Source organism: Hemibagrus wyckioides, linkage group LG16, assembly GCF_019097595.1.
Source record: "Hemibagrus wyckioides isolate EC202008001 linkage group LG16, SWU_Hwy_1.0, whole genome shotgun sequence".
In the NCBI taxonomy this organism is placed as follows: domain Eukaryota; kingdom Metazoa; phylum Chordata; class Actinopteri; order Siluriformes; family Bagridae; genus Hemibagrus; species Hemibagrus wyckioides.
The window spans coordinates 8,610,558-8,636,006 of NC_080725.1; the positions used below are offsets into that span (position 1 = coordinate 8,610,558).

The following is a 25,449-nucleotide window of genomic DNA, read 5'->3' on the forward strand; positions in this document are numbered from 1 at the left end:
TGCAGCATTTTTTTCACTTATCAGCCAGGTATGCAGCTCCTTCATGCATGGGGAAGGGACATTTCTGTGCAGCTTCTGCAGCTATATCAGGGCAGCTGACTACATAGTCAAGTTCATGATGCTGGTGGCCCAGAGGAGCTGGAACACTGCATTACTTGCTGTGTTTTGGGAGGGACTACACCCAGCTCTTCAGGTGGAAATGGCGTGTAAGGATGAGGATATTCCCCTGTCCCAGTACATCACTGTATTCATTTGCCTGGATAACCTCCTGTGTAATTAACACCCGGACATCTGAACCTGACCAAGCTCCAGGTACGGAGAAGAACACTTCCAAGTCACAGCTGGGGCACCCGAACCCATTCAGCTGTCCTGGCTGGACAAAGAAATCACCTGCTGGTCCCCATTCTACCTCAGTCACTATTTTCAACTCCATGTCACATGCCCCTGTCTCACCCCCACCATGGAAATTCCAGAGTCCTGCGGCACCATTAGCATTTTCAGAAAGGTGTGAAAGGTGTGACTGAGCTGCCCCCACATCGGCCCTGGGATTGTGCCATCAAACTGCTACTGAACACTGCACTTTCCAGGAGCAGGGTCTAACCCCTTTCAATTCTTGCATGGTTTTCCTTCATGGGAAAAAAAGGACAGCAGACTGAGACCATGCATAGACTATCCATCATAGTCTGCTATCCATACCCACTGGTCTCTGTGGTGCCACTGGTCCCTCTAGCCCTGGAACAGCATTGGGAGGCACGCATCTTTACGAAGCTGGACTTAAGGAGTGCATACAACCTCATCCAGATAAGGCAGGGGATAAGTGCTTTCCAGACCAACAGGGGGCACTAAAAATAAGTGGTAATGCTGTATGGCTTGACCAAAGCATCTGTGTGTTCCAGGCTTTCGTCAATTAAATGTTCATCTACATTGTATCATCTGTGTCATCTACACTGACAATATTGTAATCTACTCAATGGCCAAGGAGCTGGTCATGTGTTCACTGTGCTTCAAGTTTGTTGCAGCACCAGCTGTACATCAAGGGAGAAAAGTGCAAATTCCCACCAAGACACCATAACCTTCTAGGGTATGTGATATGTCAGCAGGGGGTAGAAATGATCATGATCAAAGAGATCCAATGGTTCCTGGTCTTCGCCAATTTTTACTGACATTATATTCAGAACTAGAGCTCTGTGGCCCCCCTCACTACACTTAACTACACCTACGACTCTAGCATAGCTCATGTCACCCATCCTGACCCCAGCATGACATTCGTGGTGGAAGTCCATGCATCCAGACAAGCTCTTTCTTTCTGTTCCTTCTTTTCTTGGAAGCTGATGCTTGCAGAGGCCAACTATAACGTGGGAAACTGAGAGCAATTAACCATTAACAAAGTGCTAGAGTAGTGGTGGCAATGGCTGGAGGGGGCAAGGTATCGTTTCAAGTGGTAACTGATCACAAGAACTTGGAAAACAAGAACGCTAAGCAGCTCAACCCCTGACAAGCCAGATGGGTGCTGTTTTTCAATTTAACTTTACAGTAACATACAGACCATGTACCAAGAATAGTAAGGCCTACAACCTCTCCCGCCGTCACGACCCTATGAACAAACCCCTAGTCCCCGAATCCATATTACCCCCCTCCATCATCATAGCACCCGTATGATTCAGCCGAAGATGATTTGATTTGATGTAGGCAAACGGTTATGGTAAGGCGCCCACATACACCTCCAAAGGGGCATTCGGCACCAATGTCTGCAGGCTGACTAGCAACGATGCCTCACCTTCCATTTCTCATGCTCAAGCTACCTTGCTGCAAACTCATTTGGCCCTCCAAGATACTATAACAGATTTATCCAGTTACGTACGGACTTAAACTCCCTCCCACCTACTGTATCTCCCCATCCTTCCATGTGTCACTCCTAAAATTTGCACACAAAGCCCCCAATGCAGAAGACGTTGATAATGACCCCCAACTGCACTCGGAAATCATGCTGGCCTATCTGGTTCACACTATTCTGAAATCCACAGAACACACCCAAACAGACCTGCACCAAGACTCTAAGGACACCTTTGTAGGAGAACACCAGGAGGTGTTCGTTGTGAGGGGTGTTTTCCCCCCAATCCACCAGAGGGAGCCCCTGCCCGAATACTGAACTGGTTGCGGTCAAGGTTACTTCCGGGTTTTTACGGACTTCAAATCACTCAAAAATCACTCAAAAAAATTTTTTTAAGCCACATGTACGCATAACTTTGTGCAAAGTATTGTTAGTTTATGTCAGTGGCGGGCCGTGCATTTCACACCTAGGCCTTCACTGGTGTCCTTCCTGAATTAATCCACCTCTATAACATCATTATGATGCCATGGCAATAGATACTATTCAACCATTAAATAACAAAGTAAAAAAGAAATTAGGCTACAGTATTTCACACCTCACAAGGAATAGTGAATTTTATTACGGTTATGGTTACGGACGCAGCATCCGAAATGAGACGCAGCAAATATAGAAACACTGTATAATCTATAGTGTATAGTGCGTTGTGTCACAGGCTCTTGTAGCGAACATGAATAAAATTACATTACATATAGCAAAAAAAACAAATGAACACAATTCAGTCTCACAAGTTTCCTTTCACTGCAGAAAAAAAAAAACACAGTCCACCCCGGGGATCTGGAATGAAGGCAAACTGTTTGTTTTGTGCAAAAGAAAACCCCAAAGCATAAATGGTTCTTGAAAAAGCTTACCAACTATTCTGAAGAATCAAAATGATTTTCTTAAAAAGTCCGCCTTGAAAATGCATTTGTAAGGATGTCCGCAACCAAATCAATTTCTTCTCCTCTGTCAGCCATTGTGAGTTAAAATATATATATTTTATTTAGTTTGTGCAGTTCGCTGCCTCTGACTACTCCAATTATCCAATCAAAAGACGTGAAATTGCTGGCGTAATCGTATGCCTGCTAGATGGCCCTAGTGATGCCAACTCGAAATCTGATTGGTTAATGGAACAGTTTCATTGCCACTTATTTTAAGCTCCGGGCGCCTGCACTATTAATTCTGAAGGCCTTAAGGCCGGGCAACACATGATGTCAGCCACTAGCTGAAATATGATTGGATAAATACTCTTATCATAAATATACACTACTGGAAGCAGCGCAACCAGGAGAAAAGCTATGAAATGTAGAGAATAGACTATTGGGAATAATTTAATACATATTCATAGAAAAATATATTAAAATTAAATTAAAAGTCAGTGATTCAGATCACTGCTGTTTAGGCCAGCAGAGAAGGCCTTGCTGGCCCTGACGGTCCGCCACTGGTTTATGTACATATCAAGCCTTTCATTGTTACATTGTGCCTGTTTTCCCATTTTTTCATTCTGTCTTTCTGGTTTTCTGCATATTTGGACTGTGATTTGAATTTGTTTGCCAACCCACTCTAACTGGTTTTTGAGTGGCAAACTGCTTGGCTTTCCCAGTGAGTAGAGCTTGGATGCTCACCCTTTGACTTTGACTTTGAGGTTTGATCAAGATTTGCATCTTTTTTGGTATAGCTCATCACACTTATAATCACCATGGCCCCAACAGAAAACACTGTGACTTTGCAAAATTGTCATTGATGGGCACATTCCCTCTATCTGATCAACCTTTTGTTGCAGACTGATGAGATCATGTGTTCAAAGTAGCAGAGTCAATTCTGCCAACTTATGTCAAGTGAAATATGCTTCATCAAACATTGACCAGTTGCTTAATGTCCCATGGTTTTCATTTTGTGTCTGAGACTTGGCACAGTCACAAAAAGACGTGGCGTTATGTGTTCTAAACCTCTTCTTGAGCTTTCTTCTAGTGACTGTAGGTTTTTGAGTACTCCCTGGACAGCAGGTTGCAACCTTTATTTTTCTGTCAGATGTTGTATGTAGCTCAATAAGAATTTTGATTCATTGCAATATTAATGTGTTAATTTGTTTTCCATCCAAATTCAATCCAATTTTTCTCCTACACATGAGCTTGGAGATATACTTGACACCTGTTTTATCACTTGGATTTTCTGGATTTTCTGTAAACAGCATATAGCTGAGTTTTTGATAATAAATCAATCTTGTTTGGAGTTAATGTATCACATCTACCTTTTAAACCCTGTCTGCATAGAGACTACCACATGTTGTATTAGGCCATATCCTTCTTAATCTCTCAGCACATATGACATGATTGCCTTACTATATAAAATCAGAAGACCTAAAGTTTCTGACTGGTGCCAAAAAGAGAGAAAGCATCTCTTCTGTCCTGTCCTTTGTATGCAAGTTTTAAAACAGAAAATCATATCTCTAACTTCCTCTGTTCCCTTTTTACCTGCAGAGCTTTAAAATATTCTTCTGAGTGATGTTAAAAGGCCTTTTTGGTTGTAGCTCCTAGATTATGGAATTTTAAAATAAATCCATCTGATCCGTTTGAATTGTTTAAAAATGGGACGGGCCTTGAGTTGTTTTAAGCATGGGACGTACCTCAATTAATTCTTTTACATTACCCACCTTTGGGCCAAGTGAAAATGGGCTGCTAGCATGGTTGAAAGGCCTACCATGCTCTCTATTACTGATATTTGCAATTGGACTGGCATCATGCCCACATGGACTGGAGTTGGGATGTGACTGAACCACCATGCCCAAATATAACTGACAGACTAGCAGGGCATTCCTCTGCCAATATATCAATCTTTGGAAAAGAGCCAAGTGTGGCTGGGACAAATCTGTGCTACCAGACATGTGTAAATCAACCAACATCAATTAGCCATGATGGCATAAATCAGTCGTGTGTCAGGGTCAGTCTTTAGGTGCACAGCCAAAGAAGCTCTGAAAACTATAGCAAATTAGGGGCAAATTTGCTACATTGCTACATTAAGCTATGATTTGACCACATTGATTAACTCTTACAAATTTTTAACCACTTCTCTTAACAAAATACAGTCAAATTGTATCAATGCATTTTCAGTTTTGGTTGGAGTGCTAAGAGAGCTTACTGTGTTCTCTTAAGTCACAGAAAATGGCTAAATCACCATGCAGATTATTATATATTTGTTTAAAAGAATTCACTTGCAGTTAGACCATTAATTCGGAATCTCCAGTACATAAATACTCAAAATATCAGGTAAGGAACATTTTTTCTTAGTATTTCACGTATTCTGCAGCTGGTGGATTATCAGATAGCATGTTACCTAGGGAACATAGCAATATCTGTTTTTGCATGAAGACTACATAGTCATCCTAAGCAACCTATAATGTTCTTTTTCTCCATATATATTTATATCATTTTAATTAATTAATTAAAATGTTCAATTTTATTAAATTAAATAAATACTTGAATCATTCATATTAATAAAACTGATGGTTTTTTTAATGGTCTGTTGACCATTATTTTGATTATTATTTATTATATGCTTACTATAAATACACATCAATTCATACAATCACAATAGTATAATTGTAGTTTAAACTTTTCAATTAGGACCCTAACTGTGGTAATAACCCCTAAAGTTACAATTTTAAAATTACCATGATTTTAGAGAAAGTAAATCCATTATTATATCAAGCCATGAAAAAAAAACAAGCAACAAGAAAAATGTATTAAAACCATAATAATGAAACCATGTTGATCATTATGGTTAACGATATGATATCATTATGGTTAACTATACTAACCAATTACCATAGCAGGGGAAAACCCAAGAAGTTACTAATCTCATTACTCAAGGGTTGATGTCGAAATTATCATTTTGTACCTCATCATTTTCAATGAAATTAAGCTAAATGTTTAGGTAACTAAGTGTTCTTTTATCTTTATACCAGAGGTGTCTCATAATGATTCATGCCCGGACCTGCCTGAGATTCAGAATGGCTGGAAGACAACATCACACACCGCACTGGTACGTGGGACACGTATCACTTATCAGTGTGACCCAGGCTATGACTTGGTGGGCAGAGAGACCCTCATCTGTCAGCTGGACCTGAGCTGGAGCACCCAGCCGCCCTTCTGTGAAAAAAGTGAGTTAAGCACCAGTTAGAGCAGGGCTGTGAAAGTACAGTATTCCAATTTTCTTTTTTTCTATATTCAGTTAATATTAGGAATCACATTCCACAATATTCATTTTCAGAGGATCAGAAATAACTGGACAGTTGGCTGCTTGATTATTTCCTGGCCAGCTGTGTATAGTTTCACTGTTAGTTCATTCACAAGAGATCAAACAAATGGTCTGCCATATTTTTCTAACATACAATTAGATTAAAGTAAAATAAATTATTGTTGGCAGTTATATAATGCCCATATCACTAGAAGACAATGTTCTGGGTACGGTGAAGTACACCAAACATGCAATGATGCAGGCAAAAAACTAAAATACTGTTTGTTATCCATGTTGTGCATAAGAGAAATGGTTTGAATTGCTTTTGAACAATGAGATTTTTGATGAGATATAATAAGAATGTATGATGTGTATGAAATTGTTTGAGTAATTTAGTATCAAGTATCAGGTAACTTCATACTATATATTGCTTGTTGCTAATGACAAGCAGTTTAAATGGCCAAGAATAATGAAAATATTAAGGATGCTTGATTGGGGATAAAAGAAATTGCATTCTTATTAAATCAGTATGTTGAAGGTTAAATCCATCTTCTCTGTCCTTTTTCTGCTAGTTATGTACTGTACAGACCCAGGTCATGTTGAGAACTCTCTGAGGACTCTCTCAGATCCCAAACTGCTGGTGGGAGCTACCATTCAGTACAGTTGCAATCTAGGCTACATACTGCAGGGTGGTGCCATTTTAACTTGCTATGGCCGTGAACCTGGTACTCCAGTATGGACATCTCACTTGCCACATTGTATCTGTGAGTTTTAATAACTCAGTTATGAAAATTCTGTTAGGATTTATATCTCTTCTTTTATCTGATCAGTTTCTTTTCTTGTTTTCCTAGTGGAAGAGTCAGTGTCCTGTGAGAATCCTGGCCTTCCTGACAATGGTTATCAGATTCTGTATAAGCGGCTGTATTTGCCTGGCGAGTCCCTGAACTTCATGTGTTATCAGGGTTATGAACTCATCGGTGAGATCACAATCAAATGTATACTGGGGAATCCTTCATTTTGGAGTGGTCCATTACCCAAGTGTAAAGGTAAACCTTGTCATTTATAATAAAAATATGTAATTGTGTGTAAATATATAAATATAAATATATAAGTAAATATATTGTTAATACTTACATACTTACATTTTTAGCTAATCATGAATGCACTGGCAACCACGCTTTAGAAGGTAAGTCTTGTTATTGTGTTCCTTCAACCTAATGAAGCTAATTAGTCATCGACCATTTTTTTCTAGTCCAAGATTAGAAGAGTTTTATATGACCACTTTTTATAATCATACAACTCCATTAACAAATGCATTATTTCTGTCATAATTGTGTAACATATTTATCGTGTCATATTTATCTAATTAGCTGAGGGAGTTATTACTAATGTGTCTATTACTAATGTGTTCTACTCCTCTAGTGGCAGAGGCTACGGCAGAGTCTTCGCTGGATGGTGGAAGCATGGCTCTGGCCATATTCATATTAGTACTGTTACTGTCAGTCTTTCTTGGAGGCACCTATATCTATGTCAGAAGGTTAGCATACTTCTTTAAAGGCTTGACACGAATACAGTCTATTCACTTATATCCTTATTATAAATTACAAAATTACTAACTGGTGTAATTTGTCAATACTTGACAAAAACTACACTCTAGCTCCCCTTTCTCAATAGCTTCCTGCACACCAGCATCCCTTCAAGACCCTGAATGCTTTTCCTCTCCACTGCTGGAGCCACACACACTTTCCTCTCCTCTTTGCTGAATTAAGAATGGAAAAGTCTAAAATCAAATCACTTGACATGGATCTTGCCTCTCATCTTGTGAAAATTTCCATTGGATGTCTAGAAGGAGTAGAAGATACTTCTGTAAGATAATTACATGTACATGCTCCACAACATCTTTTCTTCCCTTATTATCTGGCTCCTCTAGCTCCATCTTTTCTGACCACTAAAGACTTTTCCATCTTTAAAATGGGAAGATTGAAAATGTTACTCTTATTTATGGTTCTATAACAACTGGATATCTACTACATTATTCCTATTCTGAAAAAAAAGACCCTCTCTGGACCCATCAGACATCAGCACCTTCCAATTGGTAGCCCTTGTGTCTTTCAAAAATCTTTGAATGCACTGTCTATAATCAGCTGTCTAGCTCACCCAGAACAACGTCCAAGATTCTAACCAGTCCAGCACATTCCTCAGAAACTGCTCTTGTCACTAAAAAGCTCCATGCTGATAGATCAGCCAACAGTCCTCATCCTCCTTAACCTTTCAGAAGTATTTGACACAGTCAGCCACAAGACTCTCTTGTCCATCCTCATGAGTCTTGGAATTTGTGCCACTGCATGGCATTGATTTGCTTCCCTACCTCAGCCAGCCATATCAGGTGATATGGAGGGGATACACATCTGCACATCACATTCATACAGACTCACCTCTGTGTCCCAAAAGACTTGCTACTTGGTCATTTTCTGTTCCCCCTCTATGTTTGATCTCTTGGAGGAGTCATATCCTCTCATGGGCTTTCATATCTCTGCTATGCGATCTGAATCTTAATCTCAGCAAAACTGTTGTCCCGTCCAGATCACTGATTTCCCTTTGTCAGGATCTTGTGATATCCATGGACAACTCTCAGATCCTTTTCTGTCCTTTTTATCTCACATTGCTAATCTGAAACAACATCAGAAGAATTCATGTAAAGCTCTCCCATACCACCCCATTGCTACATTCCTTCCACTGGCTTGCTGTAGCTTACCACATCCAATTCAAATCACTGATGCTTGCCTACAAAGCCAAATATGAACCAGCACCCACCTACATTTAAGCACTATTCACACAGAAACTGTACCATGCTCCCCCGACTTTCTAGCACTGTTCGACTGGTCCCATCATCTCTCAAGGTAAAAGGAAGGCTCTTCTCTGTTCTGGCACATAAGTGGTGGAATAATCTCACCCTACAGGTCCAAACAGCTGAATCAATGGTGGTCTTCAAATAATAACTGAACACTTAAATTAGCACTTTATTTTAAAAACAAAATTGTCTGTGTGTTTTTCATAGTATATTACCTCCTCAGTAAGGTTTTGAAAGACTTCAAAGCATTTCTTATGTGGCTCTGAATAAAGGTATCTAACAAATGCCATAAATCTAAATCTATATGCCTTAGCATATAAGAAAACAGATCAGGTGGTTCTTTGAAAAGTTGCTGGTATGCACATTTATGAAACTAAATGTTTAAGCATTCTGTTTGAATGCATATTTTATATCTTTTTATCCAGGTGTCATTCAAACCTGCGTTTGCCTCTAATGTACCCTCACCCATACAGACAGATCACTGTGGAGACAGAGTTTGATAATCCTTTATATGATACTGGAGGGGTGAGTATAAAACTGAACATTCTTTAAAGGGTGTAGGTAGTATAAGACTAGTATGGCAGGCATTGTTTGAATGTGGGTATCTGTTAGCATAATCTTGTTTGCATAAATATGAGCTATTTTTTTGCACTTGTCATATTTTGCAGGACACAAGAGAATATGAAGTGTCAATATGAACAGACGTGTTGTGGATAAATTCTCAAATGCAGAGGAAGTGATGTATATAGCTCCTGATAATTCCACTGCTACCCAACCTCCCAAATCTCTAAATCTACAGGATGCAATGCAGCCAAATCAGGTTAGAGAGAGAGAGAAAGAGAGAGAGATACACAAAATAAGGATGGGAGGTGGTCATATGGAAGAGTGACTGTGAAGGAGTTTGTGAAGAAGGTGAATAATTGAAAAAGTGACTGTGGTTTTACTATCCAGTTTGAATATTATGCACTTACAGCAGGAGCTGTCTTGTTTAAAAAATTGTATGTATGTGTGTGTGTGTGTGTGTGTGTGGGTGGGTGTTTGGTTGTGTACGTATCTGTCTGTGCTCTGACTTCCTGTCTGCCATTTTAAGAATTTGTACCTAAACAAGTTTGTAGTGCAGGTTTGAAAGTAGTATTTTTCCCATGCAAGTGATGTCATACTACAACAGAGAATAGATAATGTATTTATTTTCATGTATATATGATTAATGTACATTTGAACAAAATAGTGGTGAAACCATAGAAATAAATCCATTGGTAGCTTGTACAACTTTCGTAATAAACTTGTGTCCTTATTTCTAAAAGATTTCACAACTGTGCACTTTTTAGTCAGACACTTCTACTTCCTGTTGAAACATATTAACTGCATGTTGAAACACGAAATGAAAAGTGCTTCTTTGTTCCAACCCGCCTACTTCCTGAAATTGCTTGTATTTTATCTGAGCTGGTATTTTCACATGTTAACTTCTGTGCTTTTTACAACTTTTATCAGAAAAATGGTTGAAGGATTACTTTCTGAAGATGAGGAATGTAGTTACAACTTTTAGAACACAATGCCAGATTTCTCTCTAGAGTAAGTTGCTAAAATCTCTTTGCCTCTTCAAGGAATATTAGAAATACACAGGTTATGTGGCTAGTGGTATCACAATATGAAATATTATAAGAGTAATATTCTTGTACTTTTACAGTAATACAGTATTACAGTACTGCTCATGCCGAGTAACACTTCTGCATTCTCTTGTGTATGGTTAAAAGAATTCAAAAACATAATCAAGCATGCTTATCATGCAAGAGATCTGTTTCAGGAAGTTTATCTGACAGGTTAGAAGTACGAAGTTCTCACATCCTGCTTGTTAGAGAATTCAAACAAGATCTTTTTCACAAGACTCGTGGTCATTAGTGAACTTCAGGCATCTTTCTGAGGATGGTACACTTGTGATGTAAGTCATGCAAATGAGCAGTGCTTGCATTTTATATTTTTTACTATGATGTTCAGGGTATTCAGGGCATTTTAGTTTTGTAATTAGCATTGCTATATACAGAAATGCAGTAATAAAGCAATTCGCTAACAAAAATGATGTTACTTGTTCTAGGCCAATGTGCCTGCAAACATTTTCAAAACAAAACGTTTGCATTCTGTAGACTGTTTATCTTTGTATTGTAACTGATTGTTATAAAAGAAGTTGGGTGAGTTCCTAATTTTCATAAAATTCTTTTGATTATATATAAAACTTCCACTTCTGCTGTCTGTTGGCTTTTCTGAATACAGTGGCCATCTATCTGAGTGATGCGGCTGTCTGTTCGACGGGGATTTATACTGCTATTGTGTCTGTTTGGAGTGTATGCCAGTGTGAAAGCACTGTACCATATGCTTATGTGCCAAGGTGGATATCCTCATAGCCTAGGAGTGTCAGTACTAGTTAAAGGCAGCAATCAGACCCTGTATCACTACAACCAGAACTCACCGATGGTGTTTGTTGGTGGAGTACCTCGCTCAGGCACCACACTGATGCGTGCCATGCTTGATGCCCACCCGGATATACGCTGTGGAGAGGAGACCCGGGTGATTCCCCGGCTTCTGGCTCTGCGCCATGGCTGGAGAAGGTCAGCAGAAGACCGCTGGGCCCTGAATGAGGAGGCAATCACCCAGGAAATGCTGGACTCAGCCACAGCTGCCTTCTTGCTTGAGGTCATTGCTCGCCATGGTGAGCCTGCACCGCTGCTCTGCAATAAGGATCCATTTACACTGAAGAGCTCTGTCTACCTCTCTAAATTATTTCCCAAGTAAGCAGTTTGGAAAAAGGTTATGATGTATGTCAAACAACTTTACAAATAGAGTATGTTATAAAGTATCTATATAAATTTATTTTCAAACTCTTTTCAGTATTTCTTGTTTGCATTGTTATCTTGTTCATTTTAATCTGAGCCATTTTTCACTTATGATTTTAATGTGATTTTAATACTTTCCATTTATCTACCATATTTACTCTCACCAATTTTCTTATACTATGCTTTCAGCTCAAAGTTTCTTCTTATGGTTCGTGATGGGCGGGCCTCAGTGCACTCTATGATCTCAAGACAAGTTACAATTGCTGGTTTTAACCTTTCCAGCTACAGGGACTGCCTTAGCAAGTGGAGCCAAGCAATAGAGGTCATGTTATTTCAGTGCACACATGTAGGTTCTACACGCTGTATGTCCATACGCTATGAAAATTTGGTCCTACGGCCACGCACCACCATGGAGAGAGTGCTAGAGTTTCTGAATGTACCATGGCATGAAGGGGTACTTCACCATGAGGAAGCTATTGGACAGCCTGGAGGAGTTTCACTATCTCGGTCAGTCTATTTGTTGAAAGGTATATTTAAGGAGACATTAGCGAAAAACAGGCCAATTTAGATTTTGTGTTACTGTTACCATTATCATGTCACCATGTTATTATCTTTGTCACCATTCAGTTTCTGTGATTTACAGAATTGAGCGCTCCACTGACCAAGTCATAAAACCAGTTAACCTAGAGGCACTCACTCGTTGGGTAGGCCACATTCCAATTGATGTTCTAAAAGATATGGACAATATCGCTCCAATGCTTAACAAGCTGGGCTATGATCCGACTGCCAATCCCCCAAGTTATGGCCAACCAGATCCTGAAGTGATTCATAATACAGAAAGGGTATGTTAAACATTTAAACTCACTTAACTGCTTCTTCCATAGCTCACAACTATCACTGTAGCTTTCTTTCCTAATGTACCTTTGGTGATCACATTTAAGCTCTCTAAGTAAATTTTCTTGCCTAATTTTACAGGTACTCAAGGGAGATTTTAAGCCACCAGCAAGTTTAAAAAGACCATCACAAGAAAGTATGACATAAAAATCTCTGCATACATCTGGTCTTTTTGTCTATTTTATTGAAGTGCATGTTGAAATGTGTTCTAGCATGACAATGCCCCTGTGCACAAATTTTCTTCCTAATGACATGTTTTTGTGAGGTGGTCAGAAACTCATATGAACACTAGGGAAACATGCAGAATTCCACATAATTTCTATGTTCAGGATCAGACTGTGACCTTTTTTCTGTTTATTATTATATTAGTTTGTAGTTTAAACTACACAATTGCACTGTGATTTTTGTCAAATATAGAGAAAGCCTCTAATGAAAGCTGTAACAAATGATAAGAGAAAACAAAATTCCAGTTTCCCTGTTTTTAAACAGTATTTTAAACCAGTGGCTTTAATCACAATTTGTGATTTGAATTGTGCAATAATAATAATGAAATGGATAAGCAAACAGTGTATACTGCTCTGCAGCAAATTGTGCCATATTGTGTCAAGTAAAACAGTCAATCCACTTTGGCTTTCTTTACCTTTAGCTAAAGGTGTTAAACTTGCATGACGATTAGCTACAACTCTTCTTATTAGAAATCTTGAGGTATTAAATTCCGGCCTGGATGTCTCAGAGAGTATGCCACAAGTCCATCCTTTTAGAATTTTTGAGTCATTTTTACTACTGTATTTTGACTGATTAGCACTGCCTTAGTAAATTGTTTGTGTAAATAAAATGACTTCCTTTCTCAAGTCTTGTGACATTTCTCTTCCATGTGGTGTCAGCGGTGAATGGGAAAGGATTTAATAGGTTAATATGAAGATTCAGAAATATAAGCATATTTAAAGAACATAATTACAAAAACAATAGATACTTATTCTGTAAACTCAAATTGTAAACATGTTTATATATAAATATATATCACCCATCCAAATAATCAGAATCAGGTGTTCCAATCACTTCCATGGCTACAGGTGTATAAAATCAAGCACCTAGGCATGCAGTTTTTACAAACATTTGTGAAAGAATGGGTCGCTCTCAGGAGCTCAGTGAATTCCAGCATGGAACTGTGATAGGATGCCACCTGTGCAACAAATCCAGTCGTGAAATTTCCTCGCTCCTAAATATTCCACAGTCAACTGTCAGCTGTATTATAAGAATGTGGAAGTGTTTGGGAACGACAGCAACTCAGCCACGAAGTGGTAGGCCACGTAAACTGACGGAGCGGGGTCAGCGGATGCTGAGGCGCATAGTGCGAAGAGGTCGCCAACTTTCTGCAGAGTCAATCGCTACAGACCTCCAAACTTCATGTGGCCTTCAGATTAGCTCAAGAACAGTGCTCAGAGAGCTTCATGGAATGGGTTTCCATGGCTGAGCAGCTGCATCCAAGCCATACATCACCAAGTGCAATGCAAAGCGTCGGATGCAGTGGTGTAAAGCACGCCGCCACTGGACTCTAGAGCAGTGGAGACGCGTTCTCTGGAGTGACGAATCGCGCTTCTCCATCTGGCAAGCTGATGGACGAGTCTGGGTTTGGCGGTTGCCAGGAGAACGGTACTTGTCTGACTGCATTGTGCCAAGTGTAAAGTTTGGTGGAGGGGGGATTATGGTGTGGGGTTATTTTTCAGGAGCTGGGCTTGGCCCCTTAGTTCCAGTGAAAGGAACTCTGAATGCTTCAGCATACCAAGACATTTTGGACAATTCCATGCTCCCAACTTTGTGGGAACAGTTTGGAGCTGGCCCCTTCCTCTTCCAACATGACTGTGCACCAGCGCACAAAGCAAGGTCCATAAAGACATGGATGACAGAGTCTGGTGTGGATGAACTTGACTGGCCTGCACAGAGTCCTGACCTCAACCCGATAGAACACCTTTGGGATGAATTAGAGTGGAGACTGAGAGCCAGACCTTCTCGTCCAACATCAGTGTGTGACCTCACAAATGCGTTTCTGGAAGAATGGTCAAAAATTTCCATAAACACATTCCTAAACCTTGTGGACAGCCTTCCCAGAAGAGTTGAAGCTGTTATAGCTGCAAAGGGTGGACCGACGTCATATTGAACCCTATGGATTAGGAATGGGATGTCACTTAAGTTCATAGGCGAGTCAAGGCAGGTGAGCGAATACTTTTGGCAATATAGTGTATATATATGCAGGGTTTACCTACATTATATTACAATATGCAAATATGGGACAACAGCTTCAGGTAATGTTCACAAGCACCATCATGAGGAAAAAAATGTGATCTGTGTTTTTGACCATGGATGAATTTTGCCAGACAGGATGGTTTGAATATTTCTATAACTGCTGAGTTCAAAATCAAAATGGTTAAGTAAAAAAAGTAAAAGAAAATCCAGAGAGTGGCAGTTTGGAACCTGATTTCATAAAGGTCAGCAAGGGAAAACAGCGGCATTTGATGACAGAAACATTATGATGGAAAAAAAACAAAACAAGAACAACAACAGTCAGTGATCTCACTAACAACTTCCACATCCACATGGTAGGAGTAAGGGTATCCAATCCATCATTCAAAGAAGACTTCAAGATCAGAAATACAGAGGTCAAACAACAAGATGCAAACCACTGATTATTATGAATCAAAGCTCAAGTTGGATTTGCAAATAAATACAGCAATGAGCCACAAATGTTCAGGAAACAAGATTAATATCTACCAAAATGATGGAAAGGTCAAAGTGTGCAGAAAGAACGGTACATTGCTAAAGCATGATGAAGGTACAGTAGTGTCATGGCTTGTGTTTGCGTGGCTGCCTCTAGAACAGGTTCAGAAATCTTTACTGAAGAAATAACTCATGATGGAAGCAAGAAAATGAATTTAGAAGTTGGCAGAAGTATTCTTTCTGTGAATTTATAGAGAAATGCATCCAATCTAATGGTGGGGTAAAAAATGGAAGGTTTTAGACTGGCCAATTTAACTCAAAAGAGCATGGATTTAGAAGAACAGCCCAAGTCATATTCTTTTCATCACACATCACAGCTTTTTAGGAAGTTGAGGCCAGTGTGCAGGCTCAGTCATGATACTGCACCCCTAAAGCAGAAAAGGTTAAATGACCCAAGTGGAAGCTTGGCAGTGCAAATAAACAACCTACTGTAAAAAGCAGCAAGAGTTTGGTGCAACTACAGGTGCTGGGCTCCCTACTCTGAACTGCTTTATTCTGACTGGCTTGGAAACATCAATGTCTCCCAGTGTTGTCCACACTGTATGAGCAGATGTTCCCAACTTTTCCTCTTAGAAAATAGTTATAAGCATCCAGACTGCAATAAGCTTTTACAGCTTCTCTTGTATAGACTCACTCAGTTTCAACCAGATAATGATACACATCTGAATCCGTTACTTGAGGTAAATGGCTTAGTTTTTGGCTGAAAAGTTGTTGCCTTAAAGTTCTTGCCATGGTCTATAGCTGATGCAGTACATAGTGAAATGAATCAACATTCATTACATTGCATTACAACTGTATGGCCACAGTGTGAATATGCACAATACAGTCTGATCTGCTTGCCAGCTTATTTCTGTAGCTCTACACACTTTTTTTACCTCTACAAATCAATTCAATAGTGCAACTTTTAAATGCATGACTTGTCATAATTGTAGACAAGTCTAGAATATATTTATATTTATTTTTATATTTACTTGGGGCAATGACTGGACAACAATGGTTAGCTTAACATCGACATGGATAAACAAAACCAGGTCTCCATACATACGTTATGGAATGATATAAACAGATTAACACAGATGATCACTCATCTTGATTCAAAGGTTGATCCTATTTAAACACAATTGAGCAGCATATAGTTATCATTGGGTACTTATGGTAAGCATGTCACTTCACAGTAAATCAGAGCAATCAACAGACAACACCAACCTCAGTCAACCTCAATCATTTTAATACTCTAAACTGGCAATTTATGTAATAAATTACTACTCAGAATCTACTATTATGGTTTTTGGAACAAGACCTATTCTTGAAACATAATCTATGAACCCTAAATTAATGATGGTATAACATGTAATTCACTTCAATGGTCTCCACTCAACATAAGAAGACACATTTATTGGCTGCAATTTATCTTCAAATGTATATGTGGCTATCAGATTTTTTTTATTAATCCCATGAGTCAATTCATTTCTACAGTCTATCCATCCATAGAATTAAATGAATAAAGATAAAAACATAAACAAACAGCAGACATACATCAGCATTAACATGCCAATGACCAGCTCACAGATCAATGATTTGCAAAAAACAATTTGCTGAGTGTAAGGGTTATCTTGGTAGATTGGCAGTAGGAATAAAGGAATTAGCAGATCTTTGAGTTTTCAGGACAAGCACATCACAGTGCGGGCTTAAGGGTATAATTGAGTATTCCCTATTAAGCATGTGATCCAGATGTCCTATTATTCCTACTGCTCTCTGGACCACTTATGATGGTGGACATGTGTCCATTTACAAGAACTTGCTGGATTCTATTTGTAAGAATTATATTCCTTTACCTCTGAATGCAATTCTTCCTCTGAAAATGATCCAAAATGCAGCTGCAGCTCCGGTAGCTGCACTCATCAGATTCAAAACACTGATGCTTGTCTAGAAAGCCAAGAATGAACCAGTACCTCAAAGCTCTCATTACCCCAATTTTTTTTTAGGGATGGGAATAATAGTGGAGGTTTTCCATACAGTAGGTATCTTACCATTTATACACATTTCAATAAGAGCAGAGAAGACCTCACTGAGCTGGTCCACACAAACACACAATGTGCATCCACAAATGGCATCAAGGCCAGCAGCCTTTCCTGTTCTCACCCTCTAAAACACATTCCTGTGATAGAGAGACTCTCTTAATATGCAAACTTTATCTATAAGGTCTGACCTTTCAAACCACTAGTTAATGGGTTCTATTCATGTTCACTTTATCAATAAAAGAACAATGAAAGACGATAGTATCTATCCTATATAACTGACTGTAGAATTTATGTGCTAAAGTTAAACATGAGAACTTTTTTCAATAATTTTATCAATAATTTGTGTTTTGATCAGCTTTATTGGTAAACATTTCAGTGCACTCCACTTTTTTTTTGCATATTAAATCCATGAAATGGAAACATGGCTATTGATTCAAAAAGCTTAATTTCCCTATCCGTTGGTGTACTTGTACTTTTGGCCATTTATTGTGTGTGTGGAGCTCTGACTCACTCCTACTCCCTGTGGACAAGAAGCAACTAAAACAAGCCCAGTTTGGTAGGAAAGTCACGGACCTGGCAACGCTGCTTAAAAGCCTTTTTTTTTTTTATTGTACTTAATTCCTTCTCGTCATTTATTTATTTATTCATTTATTTATTTAAACACTGTTTAAAATACCACTCTATTAATTAAACTATTGTTCACTGTGGAGTCAGGCATTTTATAGTTCTCTGGGTGTAACGGCGGAAGGATACCTCGGTGTTCGAATAAATACATTGGCTCTTTGATATTTTTCATATACTGTAGTTGCTCCGCGGAGGCAGATTTCAAGTGTAGCGAGTCTTTAAGGAAACAACATTTGTTGGTTAGTATGTGTTTGCATTCATGTATGTAGTTATCGATTGTTATGTTTTAAACTTCACAGCCTTAAACTCGGTTATATAATTCGCGTTTTGCCTCGTTTTAAAGATATCAGCATGAAAGATGTGGTTCGGGTGAAATCCTGTATTACTGATTAACTGATATTGAACGTCTATATAAATACTGAGGTTCTTTAATGCTGCGAATAGGATTAACGTTAACTCTCTGGCCACACAGCTGATGAGTAAAATATCAATTTTTGCTTATTACTTGTTTATGATTTCTAGTGTCGTTTTATGCCTTTCTTAAAATATTTCTATTTTTAACAACAGCCAGAGCTTAATAGTTTAAATGGAGTAGTTGTTTGGCATTTGTTAGGGCATGGTAGCTGTAATGGCTTTTTGGGATGAAGACAGATGCCGCATTTCCTCTGTAACCCTGTTTACCACATACGTCACTGGATAAGCGGATCCGCCATCTTGCAGCGGTAACAGGCGCGGCAACAGCTTTACATTATTAACGGAAAATTGGTCTTATAGTTGAGCTGTAATTAGCAGTAGACTTACTGCCCAGTGCAGGTAATGCAATATATTGGAAAAATAAACATTTACAAGAGCTATCAACAGTTTGTAAATGACATTACATGATCGATGTATATTATATATGCAAAAGTACGTGTGTTATCACAGTACTATGCCAAAAGTCCAAAAAGTTTTAATACAGTTGTTTATATATTTTGCTTTAGTCTGCATATTTACTAATATTAATTTTGCCATTAATTGTATTTTTAACCGTGAGATTTTTGTATGTACAAAGAATCCTACAACAAAATGGCCCAAGCAAAAGAAGGAAGAAATCCATATGAATTGTGCTGAAATCTCCAAGAAATCTTGCCTGCAAATTACAGAAGTGTACAGAGTTTTAGGTAGTTGTGGAAAAACTCTGTAAAGTGAGGGTTAGGGTTTTCAAAAAGAAAGTGCCACTAGTTACTAGTTTTTATCACTTAACTTCTGTTAAATTAAGCAAATCATTATTTGGTGTTCCCTAGGTTTACTTGCATACAGTTTATAAGGTAGTTTTGCAGGTAGATTTCTCCCAGAGTCATGCAAATGGTGGCACAGTTCTTCTCAGATGGTGAGTTCAGATCTTTATTTGGACCATACCATCTGTTGTCTGGACTCCTCGTCTATACAAAATCTCACTTGATTATTACATTTAATGATAAAAGAAAAGTTTGGAAATGTATAAATATGGATATTTCATTATGGCACACCAAACAAAATGTAAATACCTGTCTTAAAACAAAGTTAATTTTTTCTCATTTATTATATGGAAATTAATGACTGGACTAAAACAGATGTTACTGAGGGATAACCACAAATATACAAGAATTTTCTACTTAAATTTGTGATATTTAAATATTTAATAAATGATGTGATTTATATTTAAAAGTACACTTTTAACAAACAGTTACAGTTCCTGCACCATGCATAAAAATGCATGCATGGTTTGTATTGGATTTCTTGAAAATCTCTTGATGCATTCCTGTCTACAATGATCAGGTTCGCCTTGTGCCACCAAAACAGCTCTAAGCAATCAAGGTTTGAACTCCACAAGATTTCTGAAGTTGTGCTGTGTAACTGCCACCAAGCCTTTAACAGCAGGACCTTATGCAAAGAAGGTTTTAAGGTGCCCACATGTGCTCAGCCAGATAGATCCTTGGGTCCTAGTATCCATTTGCATGATAATTTGACACCAAACTACCTAAACATTGTTGTAGACTGAGTACACCCTTTCATGGCAACAGTATTCCCTAATGGCAGTGGCTGCCTTCAGCAGGATAATGCACCCTGCCACACTGCAACAAATGTTCAGGAATGATTTAAGGAACATGATGAGTTCACAGGTGTTGACTTGGACTTAAAGGATCTGTTGCTAATGTCTTGGTTCCAGATGTGACAGCACATTTTCAGAGGTCTTGTGGAGTCCCTGCCACTACAGGTCAGAGCTGTTTTGGCTGCACAATGGGTCCAATATAATATTAGGCAGGTGTTTGATGTTATGCCTGATTGGTGTGTATTAACGATAATCGACAACGATAAAAGACAACTTTGTGTAAAAAGTACAGTACACGGTGTTAAAATCCATATAGTTTAGATTATGCATGTACATGCATCACTGATGATTTGTGATCTAAAAATGAATAAAAAAAAAAAAAAACACACTTCTCTATAGTCCATTGTGTTTATGCAGTAAAGCAAGCTGCATTTTGTCAATGATTTGCAGCTTGCTTTACCGCACAAGAGCTTGCCAGCAGACAATAGACCTATACTGACCCTTTGTTTTACTGGTGATAACCAGCTAAACACAAACCAATGCAGCATCTAAGAATGTGCATCTGAGTGGCACACCATTTCTTCTGTCCTGTTACCTTACATCCCTTAATGTTTTTCTCATTCATGGAACTGGCCTCATTTTTACTGGTTGTTTTGTTTGTTTTGTTTTGAGAGGCTTGTTAACTTAAATCTCACTTGATTATTCCAGTGTAAAGATGCAGATCTTTGTGAAAACTCTGACTGGCAAAACCATCACGCTAGAGGTGGAGCCCAGTGATACCATTGAAAATGTGAAAGCCAAAATTCAGGATAAAGAAGGCATTCCTCCTGACCAACAGCGACTTATCTTTGCTGGTAAGCAGCTGGAAGATGGCCGCACCCTCTCTGACTACAACATCCAAAAGGAGTCCACTCTTCATCTTGTCCTGCGTCTCAGAGGAGGCATGCAGATCTTTGTCAAAACCTTAACTGGCAAGACCATCACTCTAGAGGTGGAGCCCAGTGACACCATTGAGAATGTAAAGGCCAAGATTCAGGATAAAGAAGGCATTCCTCCTGACCAACAGCGACTTATCTTTGCTGGTAAGCAGCTGGAAGATGGCCGCACCCTCTCTGACTACAACATCCAAAAGGAGTCCACTCTCCATCTTGTCCTGCGTCTCAGAGGAGGCATGCAGATCTTTGTCAAAACCTTAACTGGCAAGACCATCACTCTAGAGGTGGAGCCCAGTGACACCATTGAGAATGTAAAGGCCAAGATTCAGGATAAAGAAGGCATTCCTCCTGACCAACAGCGTTTGATCTTTGCTGGTAAGCAGCTGGAAGATGGCCGCACCCTCTCTGACTACAACATCCAAAAGGAGTCGACTCTCCATCTTGTTCTCCGTCTTCGTGGAGGCAACTAATATGTTAATTTTTGCTGTTTAAACTTTAAAAATGTCTGACAATCCATACAACTGTTGATCTATAATCATTTAATAAATTTAAAGCATTCTTCAATATGTGTTTCTCATTTTTGCACATTCATTTAAATGAGTTTAGTTAGAAATAGTCTGATCACGATGGTTAAATTAATGAATTAAATTAAATTAATACATTTTTCAGCACTTTATGTATAATTTCTTGAAGGAGAAGTTGCTCAGTAGTGGCCAGTAGGTGTCATGTCATAACCAGTGTTCTTGGACCTAATAATTAAAAAGCTGAAAACCTCCCCTTTAGATAAACAATGTATATACATCTCTATTAAATAAAGAGTACATCAGTGTGTATGTTATTTCAGAAGCTGTTTTCCAGCAGTACTTTCCAAAATGCTTGTAAGGCAGAGCTGAGTGGCTAAACACCCCAGTTCAGTATTCTGGGAGAGAATATAGTGAATGTGGAAAGGCCAGAGCTATATCCAATCGGAGGAATGCAGGCCTTCCTTGTCCTTGATAGACACGCCATAGTCCACCCCATGTTACCTGTTAACTGTTGGAATCTATAATAAGAAACACTTCTAATTCAGACAAAACAGTGTTTATTTTTGGAGCTCCCCTATAAGAGCATTTCATCAATATGCTATTGACTTGGGAGAGGGGTAAGAAATTCAAATTTTATTATCACATACGAAATCATACACAGTATGACGTAGTGAAATGCTTTTAATGACTGTCCTACATTTTGAAGAAAGAAGAAGATTAAATTTAAGTGTGTGGACATGAAAAATAAAGGGATATAGATAAAATATTCAGAGAAAAATAGAATAAAAAAAGAATAAAAAATAACCTAGTAGAAATTAAAGACATGATAAATTGTACTGATATGTACATATGTGTAGATATAAAAAGGTGAAATAAATATTTTGTTATGCCCATAAATACAGTATGTACATTGTGCATACGCAAGATAAAATATATGGCTATAAAAGGCAGATATAGATAGATATCCTGTTGTAACAGGAATATCAGGGAGTAAAGTGACGGTGCAGTATGCACACAAAGATGTACAGTGAATTTATATTATATGTCAGTATAGAGCTGGGTACCAAATGCTTTGATGCACTAAATAATTTTCTTTAATAATAATGCTCATCACTTCAGTGAATTTGGAAATTCTCAGTAGGAATACAGGCCTTTGTACCTCTACTAGAGGTTTAGAAAGCCAGCCTACTTCGTTGCTAGATTCCTTGATGGGCTAGATTCCTTTAGTCCAAATGCCTTTACACAGAGAATGTGGACACCTTACAAGCACACAGGTCTCACAGGAACCTTTATAGAAGGCCTAGAAGGAAAGATAGCTGCCTGTTTTGCTTTGATTGAAGTAAGAAGATTTGCCATTTTGGCCATGTATAGCTGATGCTGTACATAGTGAAATGAAAGAATGTTCCTGCAGGACCATGATGCTGCATAAAGACATCATAGAACTAAGGGCTAAAAAGTAAACTGAACCTATCCACATAAAGTGCATGTGTGCATCCTTGTGCAAACAGACAATACAATACACTACAGGACAGATGCATAAAATAGTGCTTACCAGTATACAGTCTGTGTGGTGGTTAGTGCAAATAAGGATGTTAGTTTTGTAAATTTATGATAGCATATGATGGCCACACCATAAAATACCACATTGTAGAATGTACCATATTATAGAATGTAGGAATGTAGTAACATCTGAATGTTTTATTATGATAGTAGCATATATACAATGTCATCAACTAAAACCAAAGGAAAATTCCTTACACTGACTCCACACAGTCACTTATGGTACTTGTAGCATTGTGTTATTATAGAAAAATAATCCATGCTGGGCTGATGTCATTTGGACTGAGGGTTCTGGTTTATACTTGTCTATATATGGGAGCATCATTGTTCACACACTTGATGCATATTTATATTCATATTCAAAGCGACATCCACTAGATGGCAGGTTAAAACAAAAACATCCCTGTCCATTAGGTTTCCAAATAAACTTTAAATATTTAAATATATATATATATATATATATATATATATATATATATATATATATATATATATATATATATATATATATATATATATATATATATATATATTTAAATATTTAAATATTTAAATATTTAAATATTTAGCAATTTTATGTACAGATCTCTTCTCATCTAAACTTAGCTCTGTCTTTATGCTCTTAAAATGTTGTGCCTCTGTCATGATTCATGAGAGGTTTTTAAAATTCAAACTCAAACTGCAAATGTTATTGCTCTAGAATTGTAGCCTACAGAAACCTGAGATTTGAGACAGAGAAGTTTAGCAGCTGTAGATGAATGGGAAATTAGTTCATTTTATTGTTGAATTACATTAATGTAGCATGCCAGGATAGAAAAAAAAAATACTTGGCACAAGATAATCTTTCTTTCATATTTTAAATATTCATTTGTGAAATGAATGAATGTATACATCAAAAATAAATGGCAATCAGAATGGGACCAATGTTTAAATAACAAGCTGCATGAAATAAATCCTAATACTGGAACAAAATATACATTTCCTTTTAATAATCGTTGGGATCAAGTCATATATACAAGATGCAGAATAGGACACTCAAAAGCTACACACAAATTTTTACTATCAAGAGAAAATCCACCACAGTGTTCATCATGTAAAACCCTTCTGTCCATCAAACATATTTTATTTGAATGTAATACTTTTACTCCTGGAAGGAACCTGTTTTGTTTTGTTGACACTTTTTTGAAAAAGTTCTTAAACCCCAAATTTAGTTCTAAAGTTCATAAAAAAATTATATATATATATATAATATATATATATATATATATATATTATATAATATAATATATATTATTATATATTATACAATATTAAATATAGTTTTAATATTGAATAACAAAACCTGATTCTTGCCATGAATATAGCCAAAGAAAGAAAGAAAGAGTTTCTCTTCTGACTCCATTTGTAATCTGTTTTTTTTTAATTTTTTTTAACCTGATTAAAATGCCATAACCTATGTATTTTCATATTAGTGTTTTCATGGTTTAATCACAGCAAACCTTATAAAGTAAATATCAGGATTAACTGGTGGCTAAGAATAACAGTGTGAATTCATCAAGGGAATTCATTGGGTTTCTCTCCTCCGTATGTCAGATTGATCGTTATTCCATATGTCAGATTAATTGTTATACTGTAGTCCCCTCTGACAGAATTAACAGCAAGGTCCATTCCTTTGTTTTTACTATACACCCAAAGACCATGGATTGAGATAAAAAAAAAAGTATATTTTTGTACAGCGGGTAAAATAAGTATTGAACACGTCACCATTTTTCTAAGTAAATGTATTTCTAAAAGTGCTATACATTTCTAAAGGTCCATAAATTAAGTTATGTGTAATGATGTGAAATGACACAGGGAAAAAGTATTAAACACATGAAGAAAGGGAGGTACAAAAAGTCATGACACAGAAAGTCAAGACACAAGCTGATATTAATCAGTAATTATAAAGCAATCCTGCCCCTTGTCTGTACAAATTAATATCAGATGGTTCAGTTCCATCTGATGGCCTCATGATGGGTAAATGCAAAGAGCTCTCTCAAGACATACTGATGGCATTGTTTACAGAAGGATTTCGAAATTTCTGAATGGTCCAGTGAGCACTGTTGGGGCCATAATCCGAAGTGGAATATTATGGTGAAATTTCACCATAAACCAGCCTTGAACAAGTGCTCCTCACAAGATTTCTGACAGAGCAGTGAAAAGAATTATCAGAAAAGTTGTCCAAGAGCCAAGGACCACTTGTCGAGAGCTTCAGAAAACCTGG

At 37.8% G+C, this 25,449-nt stretch overlaps 3 protein-coding genes across 4 annotated transcripts in view; all 3 read left to right on the forward strand.

The window, feature by feature from the left end:
- Nucleotides 1–9,950, forward strand: part of LOC131367233 (seizure 6-like protein) — a 36,304-nt gene extending 26,354 nt beyond the window's left edge. Inside the window, exons 11-17 of the mRNA XM_058412537.1 lie at nucleotides 5,832–6,026; nucleotides 6,676–6,867; nucleotides 6,955–7,149; nucleotides 7,254–7,289; nucleotides 7,526–7,640; nucleotides 9,380–9,479; nucleotides 9,623–9,950. Coding sequence (XP_058268520.1) covers nucleotides 5,832–6,026; nucleotides 6,676–6,867; nucleotides 6,955–7,149; nucleotides 7,254–7,289; nucleotides 7,526–7,640; nucleotides 9,380–9,479; nucleotides 9,623–9,652 — 863 coding nt within the window. The 3' untranslated portion in view covers nucleotides 9,653–9,950. The remainder of the gene's footprint in view (nucleotides 1–5,831; nucleotides 6,027–6,675; nucleotides 6,868–6,954; nucleotides 7,150–7,253; nucleotides 7,290–7,525; nucleotides 7,641–9,379; nucleotides 9,480–9,622) is intronic.
- A 435-nt stretch (nucleotides 9,951–10,385) lies between these two features.
- Nucleotides 10,386–13,527, forward strand: tpst2 (tyrosylprotein sulfotransferase 2). Its single transcript, XM_058412538.1, has 5 exons — nucleotides 10,386–10,526; nucleotides 11,223–11,737; nucleotides 11,972–12,289; nucleotides 12,426–12,624; nucleotides 12,758–13,527. The coding sequence occupies exons 2-5, from the start codon at nucleotides 11,241–11,243 to the stop codon at nucleotides 12,821–12,823; spliced, it is 1,080 nt and encodes a 359-aa protein (XP_058268521.1). The 5' UTR covers nucleotides 10,386–10,526; nucleotides 11,223–11,240; the 3' UTR covers nucleotides 12,824–13,527.
- Nucleotides 13,528–18,176: 4,649 nt separating this feature from the next.
- On the forward strand, nucleotides 18,177–21,666 carry ubc (ubiquitin C). 2 transcript variants are annotated; one of them, XM_058412578.1, is made up of 2 exons: nucleotides 18,177–18,335; nucleotides 20,876–21,666. In XM_058412578.1, the coding sequence occupies exon 2, from the start codon at nucleotides 20,883–20,885 to the stop codon at nucleotides 21,570–21,572; it is 690 nt and encodes a 229-aa protein (XP_058268561.1). In that variant the 5' UTR covers nucleotides 18,177–18,335; nucleotides 20,876–20,882; the 3' UTR covers nucleotides 21,573–21,666. The 2 variants fall into 2 exon arrangements, with proteins under 2 accessions (XP_058268561.1, XP_058268562.1); XM_058412579.1 differs by lacking the exon at nucleotides 18,177–18,335 and adding an exon at nucleotides 18,422–18,909.
- The last annotated feature ends 3,783 nt before the right edge of the window (nucleotides 21,667–25,449 follow it).

Bases quoted from the DNA above. Each gene is read 5' to 3' on its own strand.
- tpst2 (XM_058412538.1), top strand. From the start codon at position 11,241: ATGCGGCTGTCTGTTCGACGGGGATTTATACTGCTATTGTGTCTGTTT. The intron at 11,738-11,971 runs GTAAGCAGTTTG...CTATGCTTTCAG, and splicing joins CTCTCTAAATTATTTCCCAA to CTCAAAGTTTCTTCTTATGG. The intron at 12,625-12,757 runs GTATGTTAAACA...CTAATTTTACAG, and splicing joins TGATTCATAATACAGAAAGG to GTACTCAAGGGAGATTTTAA.
- ubc (XM_058412578.1), top strand. From the start codon at position 20,883: ATGCAGATCTTTGTGAAAACTCTGACTGGCAAAACCATCACGCTAGAG.